We start from the raw sequence: 21,727 nt of genomic DNA, 5'->3' as shown, positions 1-21,727 counted from the left end.
TGTCAGAAGTGATGAGGGTCCAGTTGGCTCTGGTCTAAGCCAGAGGATGGATTGTGTGACTGTCTCAGGTCTCTTCCAGACTATGATTAATATTAGGTGAGTGGAGTTAAGCTAGATAATTTGTGTGCAAATCAAAGAAAAGTGAAACTGTTATTTCCATATACAAAAAGACCTTTTAGATTTTGACATCACCGATCTTCATTGAATGAGCTGTTCTATATCTCTGTCCCCTGTGCGACAGTATGTTTTGAAGAAGCAATGATGCTAAGACTGTGCAAGGACATGCTCTTTCTCCTGATGTTATGTTTTTTTGATTGTCTGCTACTTTTCCACTTCACAGGTTTTAAATTGACTCTAGAGCTGTGGTTTACTCCAGCAATGTCACAAGGAAAATTTATTCAATCACAGGTTGTGCCTTAGCACGTGAATCTGTTTTTCTTTCCTCTTGTCCTCTCGTATGTACTTTGCTTCAGAATTACCTTAGTAACTTGTATTTTGTTTTGAGTCTTGTTTCCTGCTTTTTTCCCCACCAATTCCCAAGTGCGTGCCTTTCCATTTTTAGTATATGTTGTGCTGAAATAAGTGTGAGAAGCGTCAAGGATACCTGGCTTAAAAAGCAGACTTTGGAGTTTGGTGTTAGTAGAAAGAATAATCCATAGCAGGTTATGAGGGAAACATTGAGCACGTTTAAGCCTTAGAAATGCACAACAGGCAAGAAGGTGATGTTTAACGAGAGGAAGGCAAGGTAAAGGCACCAGTTGGAGCTTTCCTGAGCCACCCAGTACCACACATCACATCTTCCTGCAAATTGGTGCTGGTGATTTGTGTTCTTTTGTGTTCTTTGCCATCAGCTTTTCCATTTCCCTCATTGCAGTAAAGTTTAGTAATGGTAATCATCTTCCCTGTGTAATATCCCTGCAGAATGTGCAAGAGGAGGAAGAATGTAGAGCTCACAAGACCAGTCCACCCCAAATGGACAATAAGGGAATTTGTCGGTAGGGAGTAGAGAAGATACGGATGTAGAGCACCTTTCCTACTGTAAAAACCATGCAGTTGTCATACTGGAAAGAAAGAGCTGAGGAAGCTTGCATGTGGCTTCTGGGTCTGTCTGCACATGGACCAGGCACATTCAGGCATGTCATTTAGACATCCTCTTAGAGAGGCGTGTGTCAATTTTAGTCATTACTGGCACTTTGTACACAACTACTTTAATTTCAGGAGAATTTAGAAATACGCCAAAGTTGCAAAGAGATACTTGGTTTCATGATTCAGGTCATACATATGGGTAATATTGCAGAGTTGCATTTTCCCTGGAAAGGTGGTTAATATCACATACAGGGTGTTTCACTAATGTTCAGAGTGATTTATTAAAGCAGGAGATTAACATGACTATATTCTTTTTTTTCTTTTTTTTTTTTTTTAATGACTAATCATGAACTGGATGGTGAAAAATATGACTGAGGCAACTGGAGAAGATAAACAGCCAGCTTGTATTTCACAGATAGCGTTGCTGTTCCAGGAAGCAGGATAGATGGTTTCTAGAAGATGAGGGACAGACCAGCAGCATTGAATGTATTAGATATAAGGTCATTTGAGCGACATCTGACTTGATAAAAACTGAAAATATGGAAAACATACAGGTGAGGAGATGAAGTATCTCAAAGTTTTTGTTACTTGGGGAAAAAAGTGGGGATGTGGTGAGTTACGACGTAGCCAGAAAGACCACAGAGGAAAAGTGCAGCACTTACCAAGCTGAGTTCTAGTAATAGTAGTGCAGTAACAAAAATGAAGCCTTTAAAGCATGGCACGCTCTTTAGCATGGAGTGGAAGCGTGAGTACTCAAGATACAGGAATAGAGGTGCTGCAGCAGAGTTTTCTTATCAACGCTTTTGAAAAACTCTGGAAAGCTCGTTGAGTGCCTGTGTCTCCAATGTAAATACGAAGAGGAAATTTCACACGCAGTAAATGTTTACAGGACTGTATCAGGGGCAATCGAGATGGCTTAGTGTTATGATCAGGAGGAAGGGCACATAAATCATGGAACAGGTTTAGCATTGGGTAGCAACCCAAATAAAAGCAAGAGAGAAGACTTGGACGAGGAACGTCTGCAGAAGGTTGGACGGGAATGGGTGTCTTTGGAGAAAGGTTGTCACTTGGCACAAGGCAGAAACCAGTGATCATAGCCAAGAGCATTCAGTCTGGTACAGTAGAAGATTTCAAAATCTGTTCCTCAAAGTTTCCCTAACTTTGTTTTTAACCAAATTATTACCAATGCTAGCAGTTAGAGCTGCTGGTGTTTCATTGCTGCAGGTGTCATAGAGTTGTAGGTGACAAATATTGGAATTGTGGGTGAACGTTGTTCATATTTTACTGCTAGTCTTTAAATCTGTTTGATGAATACTCAAAACTACTGATGTATTTAGTAGACAACGCTTAGCTCAAAAATCATTGAATTTACCATACGTTTGAAGAATGAATAAATAATCAGGAAAATATGAGTTTTGGGAGCATCTGAAAAGGACTGATTATGATTGGCTTTCATCAACATTATAATTTTCTTTTGTAAGCTTTTTTAAGGCTTTGTTTATTGAATGATTTAAATATTTGGTAAATACATTTCTTTTGAAATTAATGAAGTGCAAGAGAGAGTTTTATATACCAAAAATGTTAGCTGTGAAGGCTGTATTATGTCAGTTTGGGATTTTATATGAAATGTATGTGGGGGAAATTTTCATACTTTAGCCATTTCTCATTAAAAAGCTTTATCAAAAACAGCTTGATTTGATTTTAACAGGAAACCACTAATTGGCATTTGGTAAAAGTTGTTCCCACACGGGGAGGAGTACCCTTAAGAAACTGTTATTTTTCAATTAATTATCACTTTGAGGATTGCTGAGAAACAAGCAAATGTGTTAGACATTTTCCCTGACAACCTAAATATTCCTGTAAAATGCACTTTGGAACTCAGCTTTCTTTTGTCACTTTTGTCCGCTATCTCTTCACGAATGCATATCATGAAACTCAGCGTAGCTAAAACCAGGATTAATTCCCTCTGTCTCTTACCCAAACCCTCCCCAGTGCCTTCCCTTTTTGATTGCTGTGGACATTGCTGTCCTACTCATCAGACAAGCACGTAACCTGAGCTTCATCATTGAGTCAGATAAGATCTGATTTGGGCTTTCACCTTATTTTTTTCTGAGGCAGCTGTGATGGCTTCTGTGCTGTCTTTGCAAGGCTGCTGCTTTTATCAGCGCTACAAAGGCCATCTCTACAAGTAGATCTCCATGGCTATGGATCCACAGTCCTGAATCTTGTGTGCAAAAGCCAGCGCACTGCAGAGGAACCGTGTCTGTTCCATGAGATGTGTGCAGGCGCTGTCATGAGGTGCTACTTCCCTGTAGGTGTTTGTGTTTCACCGCTCAGTATCTCTAGCCATAAGTATAATCAGAAGGAAATGTAGAATTCTCTTTAAGATATGATAAGGTATCTCATTAAGTGGGTGCTTAATTACTTGAAATAGCATTCTCCAAAAGTAGCTGTGAATGGTTTGCTGTCACACTGGAAGGGCATCTGAAGTAGGGTCCTGTTGAAGGTCAGTTCTGAGTCTACAGTTGTACTAATTACTTGCATTGCAATGTAGAGAGTAAATACGTAAATCTACAGATTTGGAAGTTCTCCTCTGTGGCCACAATCAGAATTCAAAAGCATCTTCAGTTCTAGTGTCTGAAACCAACACGATGGCATTCTCAGTAAAGCACAGAGGGTGATGTTGAGAAGTGCAAGTTGAGGTGTGCAGGAATGAAATACTTGAGAGCAGCTGTTCAGAGACTGCAGTGAAGAAAGAAGCACGGTTGCATGATGATTGTACGTTAAATTTAGAGTCAGCGATGTAAAACTGTTGCAAAAATAAGCAAGTCTTGTTTGATACTAAGGCATTATTCTGTTCTTGTCAGAGCTGGCAAGTGTGGGCTTTGATGATTGTGTCTCGTTTTCATCACTGCTGGTCAGAGCGGTGGGGATGGGGCAACCTTTAAGAAATTGTCACCTACGTTCCTGTGCCGGTTGGTGGGATTAACGGTACCTGTGTCCTTCCTGGCAGACACATGTCTCATCTCTTCTTGAATATCTCCAGTGTTGAAGTCTCTGCTGTGTCCCTTGATAACCTATTCCAGTTTTTCACAGAACTTTACAATTAGAAACATTTCCGTAACATCTAAACTGAATCTTCCTTCCTGAAATTTCATATCGTGTGCCTGAAGAAAGGTGTATACAGACTAGAGACCGCCCAAGGAAGAACAAGGGTAATAAGAAGCATAGAAAAAAACATCAATCTGTAAGGGAGAGTTGAAGAAACTCAATTTATTTTAGTGTAGAAGAGAGAAACATATCAAAAAGGCCATGTTACCAGTCTTTCAATACCAAAAGTGATGTAAAAGAGGGGACAGGAATGAAAAGTTGTTCTTTATGGCCACTGAGGGAATGATGAAGAGAATTCGGCTTTACTGAAGAAAAAATGATGTGACACTGGAAATGTTGGGGGAAAACTGAGTGGTAAGATGGGGGATATTGTGGAATTCCCTTTATTGGAGATTAATAACATACTGGGTTGGGCAAAGTATAGTTGATCCCACTCAAAGCAAGAGGATAAACTGCTTCACATACATTGTTTCTGTGCTAAACTTTCAGCGCTGTGCTGGAGTAGCCTTGCGCTGCATTGTATATTGGAATCTGTTCCAACCCAAACAAAATGCAGACACTTCTGAAATCGTCACATGAGCAAGTAAAGTAATAAGCAGGGGATATTTACCTAGTTACAGTCAGTTTTATTAGTAGTTTCCATCCAAGTAGAACAAAGAAATAAAATCAGTTTAAATGAACACAATGAAAATGGTGCACAATTGTGTTGATTAAAATGTGCATTAGAAACTCTTTCGTCTGTGCCGTACCTCCCTTTTTGGTTTACTCAATGTGAAGCAAGAACAAGAATTACATTTATGGATGTGCCCGGATCTTTGCAGGGTCTGACCAAAGGCAAATAAAACATGGCATACCCATAGATTAGACTTCATGTGCATTTATTCCTTGTCTTTAAGCTGTCCAATCCTGACAGATTACAGTGTTTTTTATTAATTAGTAAGCAGTTGTGAATGATGTTGGCAATGCCGAACTGTGTCATTATTTCAGTTACGCCTACCGTTTCATTCTACTGAATTCAGTCGTTGGCTTTGAGCTTTTTCTCCAGTAAAAGCTTGCTTCTGCTGGTGGAGGATAAGAAATTGGGAAATGTTCATTACTTTGTTTCTTAAACTGTACTGATTCCTCGGGCTCACAGCAAGTGATAGCCATTTTCTATCACCTTCTGTCTCCTCTGGGTCACAGCTGTCAGAAACAGATTTTAAAATTTACTTCGCTATGTGAAGGCAGGACCTTTATTTTCTTCTTCACCAGCTGCAGTCTTCCTTACTTTGTATATTTAGACAAACTACTTGGTCTCTTCAGCATGTCCAAAATGCCACTGCAGAAGTCACCCTTGAAAGGCCACTGTTTTGCAAGAGCAAATTCCTTTTGGTAGTGTGTCTTACATGATAAAGTAATCTTGTGCTCTCCTTTGAAGTCACTATACAACTTGTACTCTGTGTCAGTAGTTGCTTTTCATTTGCTTCTTCTCCTTGATCTGTCCAGTCCAACCAGTGACTCATCCGCTTGTCTGTGTGCCTTCCAGGGTTGGTACCCTCTTACACATGGGATGACGCTGGGGGTAATGTTTAGAGGTTCTTCATCTGCTGCAGCTCTACCTGAAAAGCAGTGGTTTGCTTCCCAAAGTGGGCAGTGGGTTTATGGAAGCTTTAGGGTCCTGTCTTGGTTGCTCCCTTCTTTGTTTCCTGAAGAATAAAGGGTGCATGCCTGAATGTGCTTTGTAAGAGCAAATGGGATGATGCTGTAAGTTCTTGTTTGCATTACTGCGTTTCACTTTATTCCATGCATTTGCGTGCATATGTGTGTATATATATAAAATGTCTGTATTATTATCTAGAAATTTCTCAGAAAAATCTCATATTCATTGTGCTAGACACTTAAGTGAAAAAATGTCTGTACCAAGATAGCTCAAAATTTTCATATATGTCAAGATACAACAGATTTGGGGGAAGGGAAACACTATTTGTGGTAGCAGTAAAATAGCTAATGAGAACAGATGTCAGCTCACTGAAGTAAGTGAGGCACAGGCACCAGGCAAACATGACGACAAGATTCAGAGGAGGAAAAAGTGACATTTTGATGGAGCATTTATCTATACAAAGGTGGAAGCAAGTGAAAAAGTGTGTATGCTTGGTGAGGGCTCAGAGGAGAGCCTACCCAAAGACTGTTATGGCTGCCTCAAGGGGAGAATTGGCAGCTTGATCCTTTGGTGGCTCTGGTGCCACAAGGTGCCGTGGGTTGCTTTTGGAGAGGAGAGGCAGGTGGCAGTGGGAAAACCCTCAAGCAATTGGTGTGGGGTGGAAGGGAAAGGGAGAAAGCTGAGAGCTGTTGAGTTGGGAGGGAGGTGGTGGTTGGAGCCCCGGTGCAGAGCTCGAGCAGCGAGGCTGGGATCTGGATGGAGAGCCTCAAGTGTTTGAAATGCCGGCGTATGCTGGCGTGGCATACAGAGGCGGCACAGTTAAAGGTGGTCAGTGTGTGTGTTCTGCAGCGTACTCTCTGCCCTCAGACTTCCTAGATCCCTGGTACTACTGTACGTACTTAGAAATAATCCCAAATTATACCTTGTTTGAAGTGCATATCGTGACTTTTTTCCTTTTGTCTTTATATATATTTACTCAAATTGACGCTTTCTCTTCTCCTTTACCTCTCTTTTTAAACCTCTGTCGCTTTCTGTGTTCTGTGCTGTGTCCATTTTGGTTTCTCCTTTCCTTCCTCTGATGTTCTCTGCTTTACACTAGAGGTAGCATATGTTCTTATAACGTGCTTTTGTTACCACTTACTGATTCAAATATGTTCTGCAACATGGATAGAATGAAGATCCATATGTGATAAATAAAGCTCTTAGTCGTCTAGATCATGTCTCTAGCTATGCAAATAATAATTGGTTTCTGATAGGCAGCAAGGCAAGCTCTGAATATAATCTTTTTTAAAAAAATATCTGATTCCAGGGGATTATCATTGCAAGTCTCGCAATTCACTTCATGTAGAACTGTGGATAATTTTCTAAACTTCAGATTTTGCTTTAGAGCACTCTGTGCCAGCATGAATTTGCAGAGTATTTTAGGTTGTTCATTTGCTAAATTCGAACACTGATACAATTCTGCAAACAAGATATTACTCTGTTATTAAAACTGCTGAGTTAAACCATAATATTTATGGCTTTTTTAATCTACTATTGACAGCATTTTGTTCTTTGGCATTTTTTGATCTCGTTAAAAATTATTAATTTTGAGCTTATGAAAAATAGTTATCAGATGTGTGGCTCTGTGGAGTCCGTACCTTAATTTGTGTATATTCCCTGGGAACAAAGGGAGTATAGATTAGCTCCCTCTAGACCCAACTTGTGTAGCGTGTGTAAGTTTACTATGGTAGTTTTTAAAAAAGCATATAGTAGCTTTTCTGTCTTGTAACTACCCTAAAACCTCAAACTTAACCTTTAAAAATTGGAAATGCCATAGATTTGTAGCTGATGTTCGCATTAATTTGTATTCAGAAAACAATTTCCAATAGGATCACATCAGTTAATGTGCTGTTATTTGACGTAGAGTAGCATTCACTGTTGCAGATGACCAGAAGTCTATTCAGCGTTTTATAGACAGCACAAAAACTCCCCATCCCAAAATCACAGACCTCCCTGTTTCGGCTTTGTGACAGGAGTCTTACAGATGAAGGGTCAATACTAAGGAGCCGGTTGTCTAAATCTGAATTCGCCCCAGTCTCCTGCCAGTTGCTGCTTTTAAATGATTAAGTCCCGTCTTTTTGCTAGATTGTAAGACTGAGGCTGTAGTAAGGGGGCAGAGGTATTAATTTGCCTTACAGTCTTAACAGTGCTCAAGACTCAAAACTGATTCTAAGAAGGCATCTCAGCCTTCCTCAGTGCCTCTGCAGCAGTACCATCATCCCTTTCTGGTCAGGTGGGACTGGCGTTGAGGGCGATAGACAAGCAAGTTGGTGTTTGTGGGCTGCTCTCGTTGAGGTCTTCCAAGCACATGGAACAACGTATGGTTTTGCGGAATTTGCAGGCTTTTCTCTGAACACGTTGAACACAGGCCTGCTCATTTTGAAATGTAGGTAAAACTTGGCCTGTTGCTTCCAGAGGAATAGGGACTGCTATTTTGGTGAGACTTGTAGCTTATTTCTCCCTCAGTTATACTGTAATTTATTGTTAGAGCTAGAGAGGAGGAAGTCTGTTCGACGTGCCTTTTTAAAGTCCAATTTTATGTGACTTTTCAGATGCTTCACCTCAGTTTTTGTTATTTTTATTATTTTTATTGCAATGTACAAGACCTTCTAAAATACTTATTCAACAAAAGTCATGCCAGATATTGGAGATATTAACCTCAGGTGTATCTGCAGTGTGTCTTTCACTATTGTTTGTTTTTCTTCAACTATTACTCTCTCTCAGATGATTTTAAAACTACAAGGATTGTAATACAATATCGTGGCTGCAATGACGCTGAACAGGAGGAGCAAGAAGTCCTGCAATTAGGGATAACCTGCAGTCACTGCCGGTGCAGCCATTCGGATGAAAGTCTTGTCCTAACCCCAAACAGGCTGCAGACTTCAGCTTTGCCATGTGAAATGCCCCATCCCCTGGTCTGCGTGGAGAGCCTGTGACTTTCCACGCGGCAGACCTGATGAGCAGGGCTTTTACCCGTGCGATTCGATTTTATGGTTGGTATCGCAGTTAGAGAGCAAATGTGGAAAACAGCTTCGGAAGACCGACTCGGAGTACGTTCTGCTCAGAGTTTGTGTTTAATCTTTAGTTGTTGGTTTCTGTGGGAGTTACCAAACCAGTTGAGCTACAGCGCTGGCATGAAGCCAAATGAAAAATACAGTTTTCTTCACTGTAAACATGACTGTCAAGCAGTAATGTTTTTCTCAGCTTCATTTTAAAGGCATTATAATGGAAGAAAATGAAACTAAAACACATTTTTATGCCAGTATTATACATGGAAAAATGTTATTTCTTTTAATGAAAAACTTTTAGAGAATAGAACATACAAAATTATGTCTTAATAAACATGTAATCAGTTATCTATGTTGCTAGATACTTGATGGAGTTGGTAAACTAAGACATTTCTTATTCTGGTGTAGTTGCGGTGAGAGTGCATTTATTTTTTTTTGCCTCTGCAAACATGAAAGATATGTAAAGTTCTTTATTTTTAGTCTTGTTTTGATAACAGAAAAAAAAAATAGTGCCTGATAAAACTTAATGAAAATAACAGCAAACACAAATCTCTATCCACTGCTTTAGGCTTATTTTTAAACTCCCTTTTCAGTAGCCAATAGCTCTGTTAATTCATCATCAGGTGTTCTGCTGAACTTGGCCATCCTTGCTTTGCTTTTGGGATTTATTTTGTTGAAAATCTGTAAGTTCAGCTTTGCCTTTCTAAGGTAAAGGCAAACTACATTTAATGCTCACAGTGATTTCACCAGGGCGTCATCATGTAGGTGCAACTGCACCAAATGGGAAACAGCAGCATTTTCACTTTTCAGAATTAAATTTATCAGAGTTGTCTGCTTTGCCTGTAACTCCCTCCATTTTACTTTGCAGAGTAAGGAAAAAGCTTGTTTAACAAAATGTCTAATCAGCTGCTGCTTTGTAAAATGGCTTTTTGGGTACTTGGAACGGAAATTGCATCTTGAAGAATGGATGTTGGCGTCCGTGCAGCTTGATGCATCCGAGGATGAAAAATCCCTCAGTTTTGCCTCATTGTTTGAATGAGGTTTTTTAAGAGTTTCGCAGTGGAAAAGTAAGAAATAGGATTGGAAGGGACTTTTGTAAGGATCTTTCCGTCTGTCCTGTCTCTTGAGACAGGATCAGCTGCAGTGAAACCTTTCCTGGCAGATACTTGTCTCGCCTCTTCCTTATAACCTCAGTTGACAGCAATTCCTGTATTTCCCTGTGTAACCTGTGCTGATGCTTCAGGTAATCAGGAAGTTTTTGTTAACTATATATGGGTAGTTGAACAACAGAATTTTAAACTAAATTTTATTAGAACCGGCACACTTGTATTTGCGTATCTAATACTTTTATTGAAAAATTCAACCCATCTCACTTGGTCTGGATGTTTGCAGAGATAGAGAAATTAAGAAATTGTTGAAAGCAGACATGCATACTGTGAGTGAATTGATGAAATGGTGTCCAGCTCTCTGAAAGAAAAGTTACTTAAAGATCTCTGAAGTTCTCCGAAGATCTCCTGAGCGATGTTGATGCTGAAGTCGGCCAGAAAGGTCCTGCTTTGTGTGCGATGGAAACGACACTAAACTGATGTTCAGATTTTGCACTTACTGCGCGGTGCTATATGTGCTGCAGTAGTAACGAATTGTGTTCAGGCTCTGAAGATGATAGTCAAGGAGCAGCTGTTTGACTGGGTACCTTCAGGATCTTCTGTATGAGTGGTAACATCGCTGTTTTCTATGGCGATATCTCATGTTTACCCTAAGAAATAAGCTTTTTGAAATAAGCTTTTGGATCTTGGGATGAGCCAGCTCCTCAGAGTTCAAGGTACTGTCCCAGCAAGGAAGTGTTGAAAACAACAGGCTATTGTTGCACTTGGGCGTGCATTGTCCTGGACTTTTGGCGTCTGTATCCTGCCTCGCTGGCGCTATGAGCTCAGTCGCAGGCTCTGGGCCGGCAGCCCCAGTTTCAGAGAAACAGTAAAACACTAATGGCTGCTGTCACCAGCAGTGGTCTCAGGGCAACAGCAGCTCCACTGTTGAGGAGGGTTTTCTTAAAACGTGGGGTTTAAGGAGTTTGTAGGCGAGTAATGAGGTAGTTCTGTGGATCTTCGTATGGAGTTTTCTGCACTGTAATAAGAGGAGTAGGAAGAAGCACATAAAGCAAGCTTTGAAAACCTCCCAGGAGGCAGTGGCATGGCGTGCTGAGCTGGAGTGGAAGTGAACGTTTTGATAATGGAGGAGTGAGATGGAGGCTGGCCAGAAGGGATCCTGAAACCACAGAAAAGGCGCTATATTTAAGGAAAGATAGGGAGGGGAATTGATGACAGGGGAAAAAACTCAAGGAGAGGGACTTGGGACAGGGCATGGACTAAGAAGGCTCTTTGCAGTAGTATTCTAAGTAGGAGTGAGATAGACTTGTATTTACTGATGCCAGTAAAAGGGATGTTGCAATAATCAAGAGACAGGAAGATAAAAGTCCAGACAAGGGTTTTAGCTGTGTACAGACAGATAAGAAAGACCATATTTGAGAGAAGTTACTCTGAAAGAGCTGCGGACATTTAAATTTAGTCTATTTATTTATTTTTATAATTATTTCATTTTTATTTTATTATTTATTTATATTTTAATTATATTTAATTACATTTTAATTATTAATTTATTTTTGTTATTATTAATTCATTTATTTTTATTCATTTTATTTATTTTAAAGATTATTTTAGTTTAATTTTCCTGTCACAAAAAGGGCAGCAATGGGCTTTTGAGTTGGGTTTTTTTTTGTGTATATTTTAAACTTAATTGTCTTGCTTTTTATTTCCCATTCTTTCTTCTCGCTGCGAGATTGTTTTGCTGAGGCGGGAGCAGGGCTTTCTGCCTGCTTATGCATCTGTGCTTCATATGGCAAAGGTGGGAAGGCAAAACAAAGAGAGTGGCTGGCATCTCTGCAAAGAGTGGAAGCACACTAGTGTTGCTGTCCTCTAAGAATACTTAGTAAAGTGGGGAGGGTATCATTAAAGAAAAAGAAGAAAAGGAAAAAAAAAAGGGGGGGGAGGGCAATTTTTAGAGAAATGTTGATAGCAGTGAGAAAGGTGTTACACGAGGCTCTGTTCTTTCTTTAACTGGGCAAATATTTTTAGTGTTATTTCGGAACTACGCGAGAGAAGGGGACGAAGCTCTTATTGGAAGAATCAGAGCAGCAAAAGCGAAGGGATTTGACTAGCTGAGGCTGTTCCAAATGGATTGACTGCGTTTCACACTGAGGCACAGCCAGGGTGGGCACTAGGACTCAAAATCTTAGGAGGGCTCCGGGTCTGTTAATTTTAGGCATTGCCAGTGAGATTCCTTGTGATGACCAAATGCAATTGAGAACATGAATTGCAGACTTGTAGGTGATAAGTGATTCACTTAAACTGCAAAACAAACTTCTAAAATGTTTAATCGACACCGACCACAGTAGTTAGGATGTTTTAGGCATGTCTGTATGGTGACAGATACTGGATGTTCCATCACTTACAAAAACATTCAGTAAAGCAATGAAAATGAGCTTATATGTGTCTTTTGGTCCTTTTTCCAGTGTAATGATGCTGCAGGCAGTGAGGTATTTCTTAAGGTCCTTCACCTGTTTCACTTGAGAGCTTTGAGGTGATACTTCTGCTTCCAATTGCTATAAAGCCAGGAATGCACCAGCTTTCTGTACTAACTTAGTTATTGTGCTGTTCATCTTCACAGCCCGCAAGTCCAAAAAATTGGGGAAATTGAAAGGGATGCATGAGGAGCAGCCCCAGCAGCGGCAGCAGCCACCACCCCAGAGCCCTGAGGAAGGGACGACGTACATCGCGCCCGTGACCGAGCCCTCCGTAAACACAGCACTTGTCCCCCACATGTCTGCTATCTCACCAGCACTTACTCCCTCTCCTGTCAAGATCCTTGAAAGCATTGAACCGGAGATCGTGTACGCAGGATACGACAGTTCGAAGCCAGACACAGCGGAGTACCTGCTTTCCACCTTAAACCGCCTGGCTGGCAAGCAGATGATTCAAGTGGTGAAGTGGGCAAAGATACTTCCAGGTAGGACCACGAGGCATTTGGTGAAATTTCTCTTCACTGTTTCTTTTAGCTTAATGAACTATTTGCTTGACAAATTGCATCTTTAATCTGTGGGCTGTGTTGAAAACCCTCACGGGGGGGTGTGAGATGAACATCTGAGAGAAGATTGTCGTTTTTTTTGATTTATGTAATGTTTGTTTCATATGTCTGTGATGGATATTTAAAAAGCTTTCATTTTGAATAATAGCCTCTTAAGAAGAAAACATGTTTTTGTCACTGGAATGAAAAATTACAGTTTTATTTTTTTTCAGAAGTACACTTTATGGGAGTATTGCTCTTGTTCATTAATACTAGAAAAATAATGAGCAGTGTATTCAGTGGTGGTGTGGCCAACCCTTGTAGAGCACCATGTATTTCATGGGTGTTTTCTGGTTTGATCTCTAGGATTTAGAAACTTGCCTCTCGAGGACCAAATTACTTTAATTCAGTATTCATGGATGTGTCTGTCATCGTTTGCCTTGAGTTGGAGATCGTACAAACATACAAACAGCCAGTTCCTCTATTTTGCTCCAGACCTGATCTTCGATGAGTAAGTATTCCTTAATGGTCCTTTTCAGTGCAGGCTGGAAGGATTACTCTGTCTTTATTTGGTTTTCAGGCATATCTGCAATCTAAGAAAATTTCAGCTAATCCCAGTTGAAAAAGCAGCTTAAATTTCTTTTTTTCAGTGACTCAGTTTTCAATTGGCAAAGCTGTGATACTGTCATCCACTTTTCCTTATGTATGTGGATGTACTCAAACTATGACCGTCCTGCTGGCTTGAAATATGACTGATACACGACCAAGATTTATAGAAAAAAAAAAAAAAAAAAACCATACATTTTTTTGGTACCTACTGGCACTTGGAAAAATATCTAACTTCTAGGAAATGTGAATGTTTAAATTGCCAGTTTTTTGCAGAGCAGTCGTATAATGGTGCTTTTGTTAACAATATACAGCTGTTCAATGTGTTTTCTTGACAGTCTTAATTACCCTTCTTTGCAACCGTGAAAGAAGGCAAAATGTTTTTTCAGTAATGAAACATAACTTCTTTTATGATGCTTTCAGACAAAAAGAAGGATCAACCAAGGAACTATTCCTTCTGAGTATGTGTGTTCCTTCATATTTTGAGTTTGTATTTTAGTGCTTTGATTTTGATGAGTATAATTTAATTTCTGTTCCTTTCACCTAGTGTTTATTCCAAGACAGTAAAGTCAAAATTTAAGTGAATACACAGGCAGTCAAACTGGGGTCACGTCATATGCTTATCCCAGAAGGTGGTGTGTTTTTTTCTAGAGGTAAAAAATGAGATATAATCGATAGGATATGGATGCTCTTGAAGGAAAAAAAAAAAAAAAAGGAAAAAAAAAGAACAAAAAAATAACTTACAGCTCAATGTCCTGAAGCATTCTAAAATGTTTTTCTTGGAGAAGATGCTTTGTTGCTATGCATCTTAATAGTCTTTCTTTGATTTAGGAATTCCTAAATAATTAATGCATATGAGATTTGTCCCAGAGCAGTGGGCAGTATCAAAGGAGGATCTTTTGGTTTGGGTTTTTTTTAAGAGGAGGAACAGGTGATTCACTGCATGTGGTTGAAGATGTAGTGTCAGCCATTTTCGTTGTTGAAAGCATCTCCACTGTGACTTGGACATTAGAGAATCATCACGGAAAAAGTATCTGTAGCTAAAGTGAAGTGAAAACATGAACTGCGAAGAGTGTAGTTCTCCTGGGGAAATGCAGACTTTAAAGTTCAAACAGAGAAGCAGCTTTCCCTCATCTGAAGAAAGTCAGTCGGAGGGGGTCAAAATTTACTGGACAGGGAAATCAATCCGGCTTGCAAATAAAAGTGTACGTGCGTTGCTAGTGTTCCTGATACTTGTCGTGGTTCAGCCCAGGGGTGGCTGAGCTACCACTCAGCCGCGCTCTCACTCCTCCCCTCAGTGAGGTGGAGAGGAGAAAAATATAATAAAAGGGCCGAGGGTCAAGACAAGAACAGAGGGAGCACCCACCGACCATGGTCCCGGGCAAAACAGACTTGGCTTAGGGATAAAACCGTTCAATTTATTAACAGTTACTTGAGAGGACAGAGAGGAAACAAAAACCAGATCTTCAAAAAACACTGACGCGGTGTCTGCGTGGCCGTTTCTCCCAGATCTCAGCCCTCTCTGGCTGCACTCGGCCCAGCGGCGCTCCAGCACAAGGCGCTTCCCAGCTCTCCAAGCGGCGCTGCCGCCGCCATCTCCAGCCTGTGGTGCCCGGCCCGGCGGGGCAGCTCCCGCCCGGGAGGCTGTGGGGAGGCAACCCCCGCCTGCCCCCTCTCCTCACTGCAGGTCCAGAGCACGAACCACCCTGCGGCTCCTTTGTCCCCAACTTAAATAGGGCAATTCCAATTCGCAGAGGTGCTGATGGCTCTGCCCTGGCCTGAGGGGATGGCAGGGGAGTCCGACTTGGCCAGAGACGGTCTGACCCGGTCTGGAAGCCCGTGAAATTACAGGGGGCAAATGCCCTTTCCCGCCCCCAGAACCTCTCCACACAGACCCAGCACAATACTGCTGCTAGAAGCAGCTTCCAGGAGTCGAGATCAATTGTGAGTTTTATGCTGCAAGCCTTGAAGGTAAGTGACTACACAATTACACTGAGGTTGAGGTTGGGATCCAGTCAGGAAAAGGAGTGCGATGTCATGGGGCGCAAAATAAAAACATTCAAAACCAGATACGTATGTAAGATAGTGGTCTGGTCTTCTACGTATTTAACAATGCGTTGCAGAGCTACCAAAAGTAGCAGAAGGCAGGTGTTTCCGAAGAGAGGAAAAATAAATCACCAGGAGCTGTGTCGAGCTGTGAGGTGTGGGATAGGGGCTCCTGAAGTAGCTAATGAGGGCAAGAAATTTCCTTGGAGGTAGAAGGGTGGGAGTTCAGCGCTTACTCCAGAGTGGTAATGGACTCACCTCTGGAATGAGAGGGCTTTTCTCACTTCGCTCATGTTTCATACTCAATGGGAATTGTGGGAGGCATTTGTTTCTCAGGGTGATAGTCGCGAGACTGCATTTGGAGTCTGAGTTTTGGGCTCCTTGGTACAGGAAAGTTGTTGAGAAACTTCAGAGCCGCCCATGGAAGCTGGCCAAGGTGGTTGGGGGCTGGCTGGGACAGCGAAGGAGCTGGGCTCATGCAGGCAGAAGACCACTGTGCTGGGTGCAGTGAGTATTTAATTGCAGCCTTCAGCTTCCTGATGAGTTGTTCTAGAAAAGACGGAGTCAGACTTTTCATGGAGGTGCCCAGTGGAAGGATGAGAGCCTGCGATCACAGGTCTAGGACAACAAACTGCCTCCTGGGCAGCAGGGCAGCTGCCCAAGCTAAATTATTTTGTGATTCCAAGTTCGAGAGATGCAACGCTTTTCCCAATTTTGACATAAGGTCAGAGGTGAATTACTGGAATTGTACAAGTCAGCCAATACAGTTTAGTGTAGAAAGCATTCAGATAAGCACAAAACGTAATATGCGTTCCTGTTTGTGAAAAGCTTCCGAGCTTTGCTGCAGAATTGCTGAAGATTGGTCTTACCTTTACTTTTTGAGTACCATGACCTTGGGAATGTGTGTGTAGTTATAAACACAGACCTTTCATTTCTGTGGCATGAGGTTTATCAGACCTCCCCGATGTTCAGTTGGTGCAGCTTTTTGAGTGTTTTACTGCCCTTGGCATTTTAGGACATGCATCAGTTGATGCAGAGTGAAAGGGAGATGTTTTAAAATGACTTTTCCTTCTACTGGCTTGAGAGAGTTATGTTCCTGTTATCACCTGGTCTATTTCTTGGTATTTCTTCATATTGTGTCTGAAGAGGTCATTTCCCCATCTCTGTGCAAGAAGTAATTAGGTAGGAAGGTCCCTCTGTGCCCCAGAGGGTTCAGCATTTTCTTCAATGAACAGTTAAAAAAGAGTGAAAGTAGAGGTTGGCATTAACAGAATTATGTGGCTTCATTTTACATTAAATGAATTTTCCGTTTACTCTTAACTACTGTGAATAAAAGGAAGTCATAATGTTTCTGGAAGGCCATGATATATCATCTTGTTTTCTGTTTTACTCTGAAGGCCTGTAAACAAGGCGAATAACAAATGAGGATCTCTGTTGTTAATAGCTGTTAAATGTGAGGATCTCTGTTGTTAATAGCTGTTAAATGTACCTTTGATTGTATAAATACAGCGCAAAATGCCTCCCTACTAATATGCGGTTTGATTTCCTCTTAGGCTTATGGAAGGCTGGGAATAATTGTCCACCTTCCTTTAGTCATGTTACATATGTAATTAAGTGTACTGTTTGTCTTCATGGATCATGCATGTATTCCACGGCTTTAATTTGGCTTAAGTAAACACAAAGATGTGAACTGAGGGATAAGAAAATGGCCGCTCAGCCTCTTACAGAAATGCCTAAAAACAGCCTGAAAAGAGGCATAAAATAGACCGGTGTATTTTGTGTGGGGTGTGTGTTAAGTTACAGGATGTAGTTTTTTGATCCATTTCTTTTGTAGCATAATAGTTGTAATCAAAACTAATGTTCTGTATATATAGCTTTAGCTTTAATCCACAGTAGATCTTTAAAAGACTGTCGTATGTGTGACACCACATAATTCCTATTGCAGGTAAACGCTCTTGAAGGATGACTGTTGCATTGGTAGTAATGCTCAAAAGATGTTGCAATAGTGTTCTTAAGGCTGTAAGCTTAAATCTGAGAAGCTGCAAAATTCCAAAATTAAGGTGGTCTCTGAAATTGTAGTTTGAGCCCTTTGGGTACATGCTTTGAAGACTGTATCCATAAACAAACCTTGAAGTTACATTATCCCATAATATTTTTCCCATGTTGCTCCTTCCTTTTTGCATTGATCAGGTTGGATGAGTTTTAGGGATGATACAGGTTTATGTAGTGAGACACTGTTGGATTTTTTCTTCATTTGTTGCCGACGAGGAAGTCTTGCCTTGAATGGATCTAGGGATTTGGGAGAACAGGGAGATATTAATGGGGAAGATTTGCTTAAGACGTGGCAAAAGACTATCCCTGATTCAAGACCTAAGCTCTGAGACATTTCAGGTTCCTACTGCAAAGTAACAGAAATCCCACAGAAAAAAAAAGCCAACAAACTGTTGTTTATTTAACTTGAGGGAGGGGGAAAATTTCTCCTAAGACTTAACCAAAGACTTTAGCTGGTTAGCTAAATTAGAATTTTCTAATCTAATTCAACCTGAGGCAGGCATGTGCATGGACAATTTAAATCCAGAGTGTTAAATTGGTAAAATTATACACAATTGAAGGCAGGAAACTGAGTGGTGCTGCTTGGAATGGGTGCAAGAACAAAGCAAGGAATGTAGAAAAACACAGTGTTTTTTAAGGCTAGCTTGTTTTCAGGGGTTCTGTCTGAAGCTGTGTAAAATGAACTGTTTGCCACAAGGAACAGCCTAAAGCATGATTTTTAAGATGTGGTCCTTGAAGGCCAAGGAGGTTAGTTTCAAATTCCCTTGGTCTCTTCCTTACTGGATGAATTAATCATTGAACTAATAGCTAAAATGACTCTTTCTCTGGCTGAGTCCTTTTGAAGGAAAAGTCCCCAACATTTTTGAAAAGAGGTAGTGTGACGGTTTAGGTCCTAGAAGAAATCGGATGATCTGAATCTTTCACTAGTAGTTGTTTCTGTGTTTGCAGTGCAAAAGTCAAGATGCGTAAACCCCAGAGGAAGGTAAGGGACGCTCCTTCTTGCTCACGTTTTGGTGATGGGCTTGGGCAGTTGCCGTCCTCCTGGCTAGTGGTGGCAGCTTCCCAGGTACCTCCTTCCACCCATACATTAAGTCAGGGCATCGACTGGCAGCCTTTCAGAGGCTCAGGAGGGGATAAAAAACATTTACGAGTGTAGCACTGCCAACAGAAACCCAGCAGGAGCCAAGACGTGGCATGGTGGGGATCCTTGCTGCCCCGACATGGGAAACCAGCAGGAGCAGTGGGACATGGGCTGCCTTCGGGGCCACGGCTTGTGCTCCCAGCACATATCCCCTCCCAGCTGGAGGCCAGCAACCGTGTCCCTCATGGCAGGCTGCCCTGCTTACCCATCCCTTCCCTTAAGGAAAAGAGATGATGGCTTTTCATCTCTCCATAGGGCAAAAACCCAGCTGATGGCATTGCCGATAAATATTAGAAGTCAAGCTGTGCGTACACTTTGGCACACGTTGGTTTCTGCTGGCTCTAAGGAACCAGAGGGCCAGCCTGACGCTGGAGTTCCCCCACAGGTCTTGTTTTTTCTTCTGATTTTTAGGTTTTACACAGTCTCTTTGTAGACTTCTGAATCCTTAGGGACTTTTGAAGAAGAGACTAAAATTCCAAAATCGTTTACTATTTTTAGGAAATTTACCCAAATTATCTTATTTACTGTTGCAGCCTTATCTAGCTGTAAAATAGCAATGATGTGGGATATTGAGAGAGTTCAGTAATGCTGAGACACTTCAGTACATTAAAGTATAGCATCAATATTTCAACAGTATTTTGCAAATGCACCGAATGACTAATGTGCTGTGTGTTTTCTTGCTCCTTTGATTTTTCTTGATTTGTCATCTGCAGCATAAAGAATAAATCATAGGTGCATAAGCGTGCAGGTTCTGAATTTCCTGGCTGTTGTACTTTCTTCTGACTGTCATTGGATTTCGACAGAGATTTTTGCCCTAGTCAAGGACTTGAGGGTTTGCCTGATAAAAACAGCACTAGACATTGCACGAGGTCCTCAAAATTATGGAATTGAACTTCAAAAACTGAGTCTAAAAACTGGGGCCAGTTGTCACAAGCATTTGGATCAGAGATGTCTTTTTTCCATCTCTGAAATTATTGCGTCACATGCATTATAAAATTTAATCATCTGCTCCAGATACTTTTAAATAAGCCAATAATACTATGTATGTAATGTAGTTTAACAAACTAACAAAGGTTACTAGAAATTAATATAAATCCTTCCTTTAAAGTGCAAGATTTAACTTTCAGTAAAATAAAAATGTTGTATTGCAAGGATCTTTCATGCTGTGCCTTTGGTAATTGCTCCAAGTGTGAAGTCTTAGAATTTAAAAGAGGACAGACGTTGATACTAGCAATAGAGGAAAAATAGAGAATACATTTTTTGAACAAGAAAGTTGATGCAGAGCAAATAAGGTAGAGAAGGGTGGAAAAGCAGCTTCAATAGGTGGGGATTTCTGTGAAGTTTCTTTGCTGATGTTGTCATGGGATGTGAATGAGCAGAGGAGTTTAACATTGAGGAAAGCTGTAAAATTAAATTAAGAATTCAGATGTAGCTCGGCTATATAGCTAAGATTTTATTTTAAATCTGCATTTATTAATTATATGTATTTAATTAGTAAATAGCATGTTTATTGTCAGTTCATTATGTTCCTAATATCCTCTCATAATACACTTATGGATGCTGGGACCATAAGTGTTGCTTAAGGCAGTGCAAGGATGCAGCTGCATCTCTGTGCCCCTTTGGTGGTAAGTCTTTCTGATATTCCGATTTCTATAGTAACAGCAAGAAGATAAATGTAATAAAATAAGCTGAATATTTAAGAACAGGAGTTTTTATTTTAATCTGATATACCTGGGGGGGATGTGCTTACTTAGATCATCTTTGAGTGGTGCTAAGGCCAATAAGTAACTTCTTTTGTTGTTTAAAAGAGTGCTTTTAACCCCTTTACATCTTGTAAAGCTATGGCTGTTAACCCTTTTGGTTTCTTTTGCCATCTGTTAATCCCGTAGTGTCTAAATTTAGGTACGTTTTTGTAATCTCTTTCATTTGACAGTCTCCAAATCCCTCATTTTTAATTAGCGTTGCTGCAATGATTGTTGATAAGAGTTGTCAATGTTCATTCGTTGCTAATAAATTGTGTGCGTGATCGCTGATCTTGCTAAAAGGTCAGCAAACACTCCGTTATAGTTCTTCCTGCATGATTTTTGCAGGATTTTTGAAAAGGAGTACTGCATTCATGCAATCTAAACTGTCAGTGTGGTGAAAAGTGGATGTCTTTATCAGTAAATTTTTTTATATACGTTGTTACTGTCATTTACTTTTTCATAAAGTGCAACTTAGTTCCCATCCAGAGAAGTATATTGTTGTGTACTTAGCCCAAAATAGCGCAGACACAGAAGGAAATTCTGAAGAACTGCTGTCATATCCGTACGTAATAGATGTAATATGCTTCAGCTAGGTTTTCCATGTCTTATTTTGCCTTCTCTTTGTAAACAGGTCAATGGTTGGGCAAAGCAATAGATTGAACTTCTTTGCATGAATTTCTAAAGGCTCTGCCTTTTAATGCCTTTATCTCTAAACACTTCTTAAATTTCTAGAGTGTTTCAGTTAAAACTGTGAAACTGTAAAAGACAGTAGGAGATAAAGTAGTTTTAAGGAGATCCATAAGAAAGTGAAAATTGTCAGAAGAAAGGTCCGTCTAGCACAGTTTCTCATCCTTTAAACTGGCCAGTTGCAAAGAAATTGTAGGAGGTAAAATCCTACTTCTTCATTTGCCCACTCTAGTAGTCAGTGATTTAGGTACTTTCTGAAGAGGAGATTGGATTTGGGCAGCTGTGCTTAATAACCCTCTGTGTCTGTCTTCTGTGAATTTGCCTAATACCTTTTGAATACATTTATAATCTTGACGTCTCAAATGTTCTGTGCCACTTGCTTCTGCAATTTAATTATGCATATTTGTTTGTTGGAGAGGTTTCTAAAGCAGGTAACTGATAATTT

The 21,727-nt window shown here is 40.5% G+C and overlaps 1 protein-coding gene across 4 annotated transcripts in view; it reads left to right on the top strand.

Moving 5' to 3' along the window:
• NR3C2 (nuclear receptor subfamily 3 group C member 2) overlaps positions 1-21,727 on the top strand; it is a 212,030-nt gene that overhangs the window by 165,739 nt on the left and 24,564 nt on the right. For 3 of the 4 annotated variants that reach the window (XM_086612538.1, XM_086612536.1, XM_086612535.1), the window contains 2 exons: positions 12,610-12,948; positions 13,372-13,516. In XM_086612538.1, coding sequence (XP_086468664.1) covers positions 12,610-12,948; positions 13,372-13,516 — 484 coding nt within the window. The remainder of the gene's footprint in view (positions 1-12,609; positions 12,949-13,371; positions 13,517-21,727) is intronic. The other variant, XM_086612537.1, reaches the window with a different exon arrangement.

This window comes from Tauraco erythrolophus, chromosome 5, assembly GCF_009769465.1.
Source record: "Tauraco erythrolophus isolate bTauEry1 chromosome 5, bTauEry1.pri, whole genome shotgun sequence".
Taxonomy (NCBI): Eukaryota; Metazoa; Chordata; class Aves; order Musophagiformes; family Musophagidae; genus Tauraco; species Tauraco erythrolophus.
This window is presented reverse-complemented; position numbering and strand designations above follow the sequence as displayed.